This window comes from Lontra canadensis, unplaced genomic scaffold (genome assembly GCF_010015895.1).
Source record: "Lontra canadensis isolate GAN:19392208 unplaced genomic scaffold, GSC_riverotter_1.0 scaffold45, whole genome shotgun sequence".
NCBI classification, from domain to species: domain Eukaryota; kingdom Metazoa; phylum Chordata; class Mammalia; order Carnivora; family Mustelidae; genus Lontra; species Lontra canadensis.
In genome coordinates this window covers 11,234,932-11,247,446 of record NW_022631039.1, presented here as the reverse complement: position 1 = coordinate 11,247,446, position 12,515 = coordinate 11,234,932, and the positions used below count along the sequence as shown (strand labels likewise).

Sequence of the window (12,515 nt, the reverse complement as noted above, 5' to 3'; positions counted from 1 at the left end):
GAGAAGCGAGGCGGCACTACGCGTGCGCGAACACGCACACAGGCCGAGCTGCACATGCGCAGGACGACGGCGGCGGTGCGCCAGCAGGAGCCCACTCGGGAGCCCGACAAATACCCGACCTCTGTTTCCCGTGAGTCCAAGCGCCCACGTGTTAGGGGACGTCTCGAAAGTCTCCACCCTATCTGGTTAAGAGGCGCTATGCTGAGAATTGACCTCCGGGACCAGGGTCTGGATTTCCCACTTGCCTTTGCTCCTGTTAGGGATCAAGGAAAGGTGTCACCTCGAGTAGTGGGCTGTGTTTACGTCCTGGATCTCTGGTCCTTTGCTTGCCCAGAGATCTATCGGGTTGGCACTGAGATTCCCCACGAGCAGGAGAGGACAAGGAAAGGGTGTATAGTATGCACGTCACTGAAATATTACAAGTTTCACTAAAACACTGGTCTACAATTAATATCCAGTCATGACATTAGATATTATCATCCATGGGCACATGGTTTCTCCAAGCAAGGGGAAGGAAATAGAAAACTTAGCTTGTCCATATTATACAACGAGTGCATGAAAACTGTAGAACAATCAGAAATCACACACAAACCAACCAAACAAACCCAGATACCTGAGATCTTGCGCATCAGAGAGAATTATGTGTGTGTTAGCTTAAAATGTCATTTTTCAAAAATGGGACCATAGGGACGATGCTTTATCAGTATTTTTTGGTGAGATGATGTAATCCTTTTCTTAGCCAATTGCTTCTTAACCAGTAGCGGGTGGTGAGGATTAAAAGTAAAATCTCCTGCCATCCAAGAAATCCTCTCTGCAACTATAGAAATAAGAACAACCACTCTATTGTTTTGTTTTTTAAGATTTATTTTAGAGAGAAAGAGACAAAGAACAGGGGGAGGGGCAGAGGGAGAGTTAGAGAGTGAATCCCCAGCCAACTCTGTGCAGAGTGTGGAGCCCCATGCAGGACTCGATCCTACAACCCTGAGATCAGGACCTGAGCTGAAAACAAGTCACTTTAACTGACTGAGCCACCCAGGTGCCCCTGTTCTATTGTTAAATAACCATTAAACCAGACTGTGTTGCACGTCACAGGCGAACTACTAACAAGACAGCAAGGAGAAAAATGAACCTCGCCTTTTCAATCAGCTCGGGAGATACAATCCATTACATAGAAGTTCTCCGACGAAACAGGGTCACAGGACTTGCCAGCGGCATTTGCTATAAGTTTTTTCACTGTTCATCCTAAATTCACCTTGTCATCTTGGTGCCCATTCGTGCCAGTTGTCTCTGTCCAAAGGAAAAAGAAAACTACTTACCTGTTTCTGACAAATAGGTTGTTAAAGCTCAGAGCTAGGTGCCTAGGGCCCACCCTTAACTCTCCTGGTGACAGAGACACACTACCTTCCTTGAGGTTTACATTTCAAAGAGATGGCTCCCAGGCCCTTAAGAACAACCATCCCCTGTTATAATGCTAGCAAGAAAATTATTTAGCTTCCAGGAGATTTAGATACATACAAAATCAACAGAGGAAGTTTTCTTCAGGTTAACACTCTTTCCAAAGGTAATAGTACTGATTTATGCTAATGATGGGCACATAACCCATTCCTGATTTCTCTCGCTGAGCTGTTGCATCAAATTAATCCTGCACAAAAAGCGTGCTTCTCCGGAAGCTGCTCTGTCCGCCATGGCTGTGGCTGTGTAGCCCGGAAGTCCTGCCCAGCTCTTGCTGCTAGTAAGTGTGGTCTGTGCCCGAATTCCCACCAACGGACTTCTCACCAACAGAATGCTGGAATTCATGAGAGGTAACTACACTTCCCCTGGGCCTGAGACTGGAAGACCTCCAGGCACATTTCTTCTGTGTTCTTTTCCATTTTCGGCAGGTAAAGGAAGGAAGCTATGCTGAGCACCTTGGGGAAGACAGGCAGAGCACCCCCTGCCCCGTCCACTGGGTCCTGGCCTCCAGCCCTTGCCTCCCCCACAGGCACTGACCTGCTCAGCTGAAGACTGGGACGCCCTCCCGCCTCTCTGTCCACTCTGGTTCTCTGCCTATGAACTCTGGCTGTCGTGCCCCCCTCCCCCTCACCACCCAACTCTGTCCCTGCAACTCAGAGACATCCTGGGTGACCCCAGGACCCCTGCCACATAACCTCAGCCTGGATAACTCTCTGGGCGGTGAACTGGACGTTCTTGGGGCTCACTCCTCTCTCCAAATGGCTAAAACCTGTCATTTCATATATTCATATTTTTCCCCCTCCTAGAAACTTCTTTAAGCGGGGAGGGCAAATCTGAACCCTGTGATTCTGTCTGGGCCAGAAGTACCAGATCTGCACCTTTTTTTATTTTTTAAAGATTTTATTTGTTTATTTGACAGACAGAGATCACAAGTAGGCAGAGAGGCAGGCAGGGGGTGGGGGGAAGCAGGCTCCCTGGTGAGCAGAGAGCCTGACATGGGACTCAATCCCAGGGCCCTGGGATCATGATCTGAGCTGAAGGCAGGGGCTTTAACCCACTGAGCCACCCAGGCGCCCCTGGATCTGTACCTTTAAAAAATATATATACTTTATATATTTATTTGACAGAGAAAGAGCACAAGCAGGGGGCAGCAGAGGGAGAGGGAGAAGCAGACTCCCCGCTAAGCAGGGAGCCTAATGCTGGGCTCCATCCTAGAACCCCGGGATCAAGACCTGAGCCAAAGGCAGACACTTAACCGACTGAGCTACCCAGGTGCCCTGGATCTATACTTTTTAATGTGGCTTCATTAAGATCTCTTCATTTATTAGTATTTAAAATATAAAGCTTTCTCTTTTTGTATTTGTATTAAATACAAATATTTCCCCCAATTTGTCATTGACCTTTTGAACTTAATGTTTTACTTTTATTTTCTGCCATAGGGACATAATGTTTTTAAAGATTTATTTATTTATTCATGAGAGACAGAGAGAGAGAGGGACAGAGGCAAAAGGAGAAGCAGGCTCCCTGCTAAGCAGGGACCCCTGATGTGGAACTTGATCCCAGGACTCTGGGACTATGATCTGAGCCAAAGGCAGATGCTTAACCATCTGAGACCCCCAGATGACCCTTGACATTATTTCTTGTGTTCAAATCACTCACTTTCTCTTTCTACTTTTCTTCTGTTTTGACACCATACTTGAAGAAGCCTTTCCAGCCCTTAATTTTCTAAGTAATTGCCTGTGTTGGCTCCTGTTTCTCTTTAACACATCAGTTTTATTAAGATAACTGGCAGCCATCCTCAAGATTTGTGAATCATTCTTCTCTTAAAGTCTTTCAACCATTTTTGCCCCCAAACTAAGCACATTCACGGTGACCAGGAAATGTCAGAGGCTAAGAAAGCTCAAGTTTCTAATCTGTATGAAAGAACTGGTTCTTCTTTGAAGCCTAGGGACATGTTTTGCTTTAATGGAAGGGGCAGCAGAAGTGCGAGGAAAGTGACTGTCAGATCTGAATTCCCTCTTATGCAAAATACTGGTTGGATGGGTTTACAAGAAAGCTGCAACAAAGTAAGACAACCCAGGGGCCTTAACAACAGAGATGCATTGTCTCCAAGTTCTGGAGGCTGGGAGTCTGAGATCCAGGTGTGGGCAGACCTAGTTCCTTGGGTGGGGGGTGTGGGGGCTCAGTCCCATCCTCTCTCCTTGGCTTGTAGACGACAGTCCCCTCTCTCTGTGTATCATCACACTCTCTTCTCTCTACCTGGGGGTCTCTGTATCCAAATTTTCCTTTTTTTTTTAGAGTTATATATTTATTTTAGAGAGAGAGTGCATGAGCAAGGGGTGGGCAGAGGGGGAGAGAGAGAGAGAGAAGCAGACTCCCTGCTGAGTGCCGTGTCTAGCTTGGGGCTCATGACCTTGAGATCACAACATCCACCCTAAGGGCTTCATTTTACCTTGATTTTCCTCCATCAAGACTCACCACCAAAATATAAATATATATATATATATATATATATATATATATATATATATATATCACAATCGGAGGTACCAGGGGTTAGGACTTCAACATATGAATGGGAGGGGGAGAAGGGAGGGTTGGACGGGAGCACACAATTTAACCCCTAGCCTTTGTGTCCATGGTCTTGTCCAATTTGCTTCCTCACTGCCTTGGTTATGTTAACACGGGCAGAACGCTTACAGATCATCTTATCTAAGTATTTTATTTTATAGGTTGAAGAGATGGGACCCTGAAGGCAGGATGATTTGCACAAGGGCATGTGCTGGTTTGTAACAAAACCATTACTTTCCCATTCTCACCCCCCTATCTTTTAGACAAGCATATTATAACTACTGGTTTATGTTCTCCAGATTGTCTACCAACAGGAGTCTGAGCAGATGGAGAAGGAGACATAGTGAACAGGTCAGAGGACTTGAATCAGAGCCGCCGAGGTGAATCCTGGGGTCTTGCTTCCGTCTTTAGCGCATCACATCCCTTGTTCTAAAAAACAAATCCCAGGGGTGCCTAGGTGGCTCAGTGGGTTAAAGCCTCTGCCTTCAGCTCGGGTCATGGTCTCAGGATCCTGGGATCAAGGCCCGCATCGGGCTCTCTGCTTGGTGGGGAGCCTGCCTCCTCACTCCTCTATCTGTGCCTGCCTCTCTGCCTACTTGTGATATCTGTCAAATAAATAAATAAAATCTTTAAAAATAAATAAATAAAAAACCAAATCCCAGACTTCTGTTTTGTTATGGGTGGGTCCAATCAGGTCTGATGGCTGAAACATCAGGAATGGAAATCTGAATGCAGATGGGCTTCCTAGAGATTGAACTTCTGCAGCCACGAGTCATGTGTCCTTCATGGGGCAGTGTGGGACCCGCAGGAGGTCCAGGACCCAGGGACGCTGTGCGGGAACCCCAAGGCCATCTGCAGGCTCTCTGAGACCTCATCCAAATGTGAAGGTTAACAATTGCAAACAAAGGTAACAGTCGGTCCCTGCACCTTGGATCAACTACTTTTTAAAAATTTCAGTTTTACTGAGGTGTAACTGACATATAAAACAGTAAGATTTAAAGTGTACATCATTGTGAGAGATATATGGAGCCACAGTGAAGGGATTCTAACCACCTAGTTAATTAACACATTCATGACCTCACTTACTGACCTTTTTGGGGGGTGAGAACATGCCAGTTCTACTCCCCTGGCAAATTTCATTTATATGCTGTGTTGTGTGCACTTACTGTGTCTGGTATGAGATCTGTAGACTTCATTCATCTTCTCACTGAAAAGCTTTCTTCTTTTTACCAGCCTCTCCCTAGTTCCTCCACCTTCCCCACCCCTGGCAACCTCCTTTTTTTTTTCTTTAAACCTTCTGTTTCTCTGAGTTTGACTTTTTTTTGTTGTTTTTTAAGATTTCCCATATAAATGTTACCACGCAGTATTTGTCTTTCTCTGTCAGGCTTATTTCATTCCACATAATGCCTTCAAGTTCCATCCATGTTGTCACGAATGGCAGGATTTCCTTCTTTCTCACCTCTATACAAATATCAATCTACAGCTCCCTGTGTATGTATCTCACATCTTCTTTATGCACGCCTCCGTTGACGGACACCTGGGTTGTTTTCCTATCTTGGCTATTGTGAGTAATGCTGCAATGAACACAGGAGGGCAGATATCTCTTTAATATCCTGTTTTCATTTCCTTTGGTTGTATACCCAGCAGTAGGAGTGCCAGATTATATGGTACTTCTGTTTTTTGGGTTTGTTCGTTTGGTTTTTTAAAATCTTTGGAGAAACCTCCATATTGTTTTCTGGGTGAACTAGTTTGACTTTATTTATGCTTGGACTGGGCTCCTTAGCTATATGTAAGTGATCGAAATGCAAAATAAAACTTGAGGCACATCCCGAATTAAAGATGTGTTTCTCATCCAAGTTCAAACAGTAGATTGAAAGCAAGGCTTAGCCAAAATGTGGACACAACACTGGCATCCATCAACAGATGGATGGATAAACTAAAAATGGTATGTATTACTATGTTATATGATTGTGAAAGGAATATGTAAAAATGCAAACACACACACAGAGAATGGATATTATTCATCTTTAAAAAGGAAGGAATTCTGTCGCACCCTATAACATGGATGAGCTTTGAAGACATTTTGCTGAATGAAATAAATCAGAAACATATGCATAAAATACTGCATGATTCTACTGATAGGAGGTATCTGAAATAGCCAAATTTCTAGAGACAGAAAGTAGAATGGTGGTTGCCAGGGGCTGGGGGAGGGGAGAACAGGGAGTTATCCTTCAGTGGGTACAGAGTTTCAGTTTCAGGGAAGACGAAAAAGTTCTGGAGAAGGATGGTGCTGATGGTAGCACAGAGACCCGAATGTGCATACTGCTACCAAATCATACCCTCAAAAATGGTTAAAATGGTAAATTTTCTGTCCTGTTATTTTAACACAGAAAGAAAGAGCAAGCAAGATTCAGATGCACAGGTGAGAAGAAGAGGTAGGAGGTAGGAGGTTGGGAAGAAGCTTCCTCTGATGTTAATGGACAGCCGGCCAGTACTTTCGTGATGGCGTCTGTGCTACCACATGCTTCCCACCTTCTTGGTTAAACAGATTCTGCCTTGAATGGGAGATTTTTCCATCTAGCCTTTTTGTGCATGTGACGTTTTGTTCATAGGATACACAAGTGGTCATGAAGTTTCTGGGTCGAGAGTGATACACGGGCTTACAAATTTCAGATGCAGACTAGAGCTGATTAATTGCAATCAAGGGGCAGGTTTTGGGTGGTTCAGGGACTTTTGAAGTTGTAGACACCGTCTGAAGTGTGTGAGAACACAGGTACAGTTATCTACGGGTTCAGGTTCCCAAAATGTCTCTTGGGCTCAGAGATGCCTGAGAGGAGAGCGTGAGTGCTCCCCCACCACCGAACCCCACCCCCAACACAATGTCAGTAAAACATGGAGCAGAAGAAGTCTGCCAAATCAAGCGATTTAAACTAACTTTTTAAAAAAATTTTATTTATTTGTCAGAGAGAGAGAGGGAGCGAGGGAGCACAGGCAGACAGAGAGGCAGGCAGAGGCAGAGGGAGAAGCAGGCTCCCCGCTGAGCAAGGAGCCCTATGTGGGACTCAATCCCAGGACACTGGATCATGACCTGAGCCAAAGGCAGCCGCTTAACCAACTGAGCCACCCAGGCGTCCCTTAAACTACCTTTTAATTCCAACAAGTCCATGTACCTTCTTGACATACTTATGTCCGTCTTGTAAGTTCTTACCTTTCGGCTCATCCCAAATTCCCTTGTCTCTTTCCTCCTTCTCCTGCCAGACTGTGCCCTGAATTAGGAATAGGAAGGATGGAGAGAGCCCCATATGTGTCAAGAGCGGAGAGAGCTGGGCATCTGCTGGAGAGGAGTAGAGTGATCCACACCCCTCGAGAACAGTTTTGGAGGATGGTCCGAGGCTGGGTCGGTGGCTGGAAACAGCCTTTACCTCGAGATCCAAAACTGGACATCAGTCTGGCAGTTACATGTTTCCCTTCAAACTGGTTGCCAGGCTGGAATGACCCGTGACATCAGAGGCTTCTGACCTTCCTGATTGGAAGGACCAGATTCTGTGGTGCTTGGCAGTGGAGGTGGACAACAGCATCTTCACAGACCTTTTCTCCACTCCTGGCTTTGCCCCAGCTTGGAGAAGGGATCACGGGCTTGCGTTCAGTTGGAATTTAGAAGAGGAGTTTGCGCAGAACAGGGTCCAAGTTTTCTGGAAGGACTGAAAGATCTTGGGAGAAATCATGGCCGATCATCAACCGTGTTCCCAGTCTGAGGACCAGAGCCCCCAGCCTAGCTCCTCAGGGTACCCCTTCGATGTGGTGGATGAAGAAAGCCCGGGACCATCAGGTGAGAAAGGAGGAGGAGGAAGGGACTTGAGAGGCTTGGCTAGTAAGGAGGAATGGGTACAAAAATCAGGAAGGAGTGTCTGAGTAGGGTGTGTGTGACAGGAGAGATCCAGAAAGCCGGGGATTGGAGAAGGAAAGTACAGGAGTTTGGGACAAAACTATAACCATGGAAGGAAAACCCAGGAAGCAGGGAAAGAGGGTTAGGAGATGAGATCCAAAGATGAGGTAAAGGAAGAGAGGAAATTATGCCATTATTCCCAAGGGAGAAGTTATCTACAATGAAATTTTGAGGATGGGGGTGGTGAAACAGTGCCAAAGATGAATGGGGACAGATGTGTATCAACAAAGGAGAAAGATGGAAACATGGTTGGGGAGATGTCAGTTGTCAGTAAGTCTGGAGAGAATGAAGGGGAAGTTTGGGTTTTTGGAGGGGGAGAAGGGGTGATTGAATTCCAAAGACAAAAGCCTTATACTGTAGCCTGTTTTTTTCACTCAGCCCCCTGGGTAGACCCCTGCCCCCTGCCTGAGTCCCCCACAAGGAGGAGAGGAAGGGATGAGTCAGATGAGGAGACAACCCCTGGCGCTAAGGACATCTGGGTCGTGGAGACACTGTGTGGCCTCAAGATGAAGTTGAAGAGACAACGGGTGTCTTCAGTGCTCCCTGAACACCACGAGGTCTTCAAAAGGTTGCTTGGTAAGAAGAGCCCCTTCAACCCTCTTCCCTTTTCTCTTTAAACTCAAGAAGCTTCCAATGCCTACGTTTTTCCAGTGGAAAAGAATTCTCTGAAGGTTGGTGAGCTCCTTGGAGGACTCCATAATGATCCCTCACTGGGGACACATAAAAATGACAGAGGATTAGGTGAGACTTGGAGAAAGGTCTGTACTTGGCATGAGAAAGCTTGGTTTCAGTTACACTCCTGAGATGTCTTAGTTCTTATTGGCCTTTTGGTTTTTGTGTTTTTTAAATATTTTATTTATTTATTTGACAGAGAGAGATCACAAGCAGGCAGAGGCAGACAGAGAAAGAGGGGGGGAAGCAGGCTCCCCACTGAGGAGAGAACCCGATGTGGGGCTCGATCCCAGGACCCTAGGATCTGACCTGAGCCGAAGGCAGAGGCTTTAACCCATCGGTCACCCTTATTGGCCTTTTGACTCTAAATGTCTTTGGCTGTGTGTGTGGAGTTGGGCAGGGGGTGTGGGAATGACATGCCATCTTTATACCCTGATGTCACTGTGGGATGAGAAAATGACAGGGAACGACTGTGGTCTCTGCAGTGGCATATCCATGCATGATGAGACAGCATCCCTGTTGACTTCCCATCCAATCTTATAGGTGTGCTCTCTCTCAGCCTCCTCACGCCGGAAGCCACCAACTTTTCCTGGCCGGTGACTGGTCTTTGCTCCCTTCTGCCCATCAGCCTCACCGTTGGCCACATCCTGAAACTTCCCCAGGAGAGGCATCATTCTCCTCTTTGCCCTGGAATGCTCCCAAAGTAACCCCATTCTGCTTGCCAACCTGATCTATGCCCTCTTTTCACAGAGGATCCTGTCATTCAAAGATTTCTGGCCTGGGACAAAAATCTGAGAGTATCCGACAAGGTATCATTGTTCTCCACTCAGATGTGTTCTTGTTCCAACATCTGTCCTGGGGCAGGATGACGCCTCCAAAATCCAGTCCCCAACCTCATCCTGCCAACACTTCCCGTTGGGGACCTCATGGTTTCCTGCAGATCATCTGGGACCTGAGTCCCAGGCGTGCCCCTCTGGCTGTTGCCACCTTAAGTCCCTTCTCCTCTCAGCTCTTGCGTGGGGCTCCCCTTGGCTCCAGCTTCTCAGAGACCCTCCAGAGGCCGGCTGTCCTGAAGCAAGCCCTCAAACCAGCACAGCTTGCTATCCTGGGAGCACCATAAACTCCTCTCTTGACTTCTTTGGTTTGCAACCAACCTTTTGACACCAAATAAGCAAATTCACCCAGTCCATCAAAGCGGGAGCACCTGCTCCAGCCTCCTGTCCCCTTCCCCCACTGGTCTTCCTCACCCAGGATGTGACCTCTCTCTTACACTGTGTCTCCTCTTTCCGCCAGTATCTCCTGTCTATGGTCATAGCTTACTTCAGCCGTGCTGGCCTCTTCTCCTGGCAGTACCAGCGAATCCACTTCTTCATAGCCCTGTGAGTATTTTTGTCTCATCCCTCAGTAGCATTCCCTACCTGGGAGGATGGAGGGGAGAAGTGGGACCCTAACCTTTCATCTACTTTTTTTTTAACCTGTTTGTAACTGTTTATTAAACTATTTTTAATTTTTTTAAAGATTTTATTTATTTATTTGACAGAAAGAGAGATCACAAGTAGGCAGAGAGGCAGGCAGAGAGAGAGAGGGGAGGAAGCAGGCTCCCTGTGGAGCAGAGAGCCCGACGTGGGGCTCGATCCCAGGACCCTGGGACCATGACCTGAGCCGAATGCAGAGGCTTAACCCACTGAGCCACCCAGGCACCCCTAAACTATTTTTTAAAAAACTGTTGACCCTGTGTATAAAAACGAAAGGATTATAGTATAGTGTTTTTTTAGACTGTTCTTTGTAAATACAAACAACCCTAACATCAGCTAGGAGAAGCAAACAGAAGACTCTTCTAAGAGGACGGAAGGAAGGAACGGACACGGCCCTGCCCTGAGCAAATAGACTAACGAAGCAGCCGGTCCTGATCCTCCGTCTGTCTCCTTCCCATGGCAACACCAAGCGTAATTGTTTTCCTCCTCCTCATTCCCAGCACAAATGCCTCAATTCAGGCCCCCAAGACATAGCACAGATCTGTTGTGAATGCTTCCGTGGGTGTTTCTTACAAGACTGTCCCCAAGCCTGTGAGCACTATGTGCATGAAGTCCTTCAAAGCTCTGGTCTCCTCCTTCACTCTCCAGGGCTAGTGGCGCTCTGGGTCAAGGCCAGGCTTCCGAGCTTGTATCCAACTCTTTCGTCTTCATCCAACTTGTTCATCCCCTTGGTATTTCATCCATCTAAGGACCCTTTCCTCTGTTCCTATACTGCGTTTTCTGTCTAGGTAATTTTGCACATATACCTGAAGAAAATGACTTGTCCTCTAGGTCAACTTCAACTCCCAAATCTTCAGATGCTCCCCCTTCCCCGCCCCGCCGACCTCCCTGACTTCCGCACTGCAGTAGCACTTCTGTTAAAATCTGAGTGTCATGGATATTTTGGACTATGGTTATTTCCTATCCACTCACCGCCCCACCGCTCGGTCCCCTTCCCCAATCCCATTGGACTCGATGCCTGCAGGACTTGTCAAGATATTACCACACTCTCAAAGACACTGCACACAATTCCTTCTGTTTTACATAGGTTTAAGTTATGTTGGGACTAGGAGGTGAGCAGTATTGCACTTGAACATGAGAAAAAGCATCATTTATTCATTCAACAAATACATATAAAGTGCACCTTATGGACCAAGGACATGAGGCAATGGGAAGAGAGATTCCAGAAGTGGGTGTTGAATTAATGCACCCACATGAACCCAGTCCTGTATTAGTTATTTGGTAGGAAAATCATGGTTACAGAATAGAACAGGATCAGCTCCTGCCTGTGGGAGATGTATATGGCCTTGCTCTACGGGGAGACAGGTTTGTGCACAAACTAGCTGAAGGGAAGGGGTGGGTGTGGGTTTGGGGAACCCCTCCCCTCCGGCAGGACATGCCCTCAGGCTTCCTGTTGAGTTCCCTCTCCATCCTCAAGCTGGGAGAAGTCTCCGCCCAGCCATGACTTCTTGATGACTGAGTGACACTCTGTGACACTGGGTAATGAGCAACCTGTGTCCTTTCTGGGAAGCTGAGCTCAGATTGGGGAGAGGCATCCTTTCCGTCCTGCTCCTGACCAACAACCTGATGTCTCTCTCCAGCTACCTGGCCAATGATATGGAAGAGGATAACCAGGCCCCCAAACAGGCCATCTTTTCATTCCTCTATGGGAAGAACCGGTCCCAGCGTCCATTGTTCCACAAACTGAGATTCCAATTCATACGATCCATGGACTGGAAGACCAGGGTGTCTCGAGAAGAGTGTGAAGAGGTGGGTGGGCTGGAGGGATTTGGGGTGTGGGGCCCAATGGGAGAGAGAGGGGTACAGGGAGGGACATGGGGATTAGGGACCAGAAAGAATTAAGAGTCTGGACAACAGGAGGGAGCAGTCGGGGGGCGCGGGGGCAGGGCCCATCTGGAAGTTGTGTTCTCATGGGGCTGCTTGTCTTCCAGATCCAGGCTTTTGATCCAGATCTGTGGGTGTGGGGGCGAGATCGCTGCACTCTGATGCCCTAGGTCTCCCAGGGCCATGGAGGCCTGAGGTCATCGGCCTGAAGGAAGGTAGGTCTCTGTCCTCATGAGTCCAGGCACAATGATTTCTTGTGTAATGAGGAGATCTGAGGAATCCAGTTGCTGGGCCCACGCTCATCTCCCTAGCCCCACACGTCAGCCTTCCACACGCTATAAGGTGGAAGCCGTACACGTACTCAGGTCCCAGCCACGAGCTGACAACCCCACAGAGCCATGACTCAGGGAGATGTGTGGGAGGCCAGACCTCAGGAAAACCAGTTTGTCACAGAGGCATGGAGTTGGCTGAAATAATTCCACTGAAACCAACTAGGCCCAGATGATAGCTCTGAG

General features: G+C 47.4%; 1 protein-coding gene across 1 annotated transcript; it reads left to right on the top strand.

Annotated features, from left to right (window-relative positions):
• The first annotated feature begins 7,405 nt into the window (after nucleotides 1–7,405).
• LOC116876265 (speedy protein E4-like) lies at nucleotides 7,406–12,170 on the top strand. Its single transcript, XM_032872316.1, is given in 8 exon segments — nucleotides 7,406–7,469; nucleotides 7,558–7,682; nucleotides 7,684–7,852; nucleotides 8,348–8,545; nucleotides 9,392–9,450; nucleotides 9,935–10,020; nucleotides 11,757–11,925; nucleotides 12,108–12,170. Coding segments are annotated over 8 exon segments (933 nt in total).
• Nucleotides 12,171–12,515: the final 345 nt, after the last annotated feature.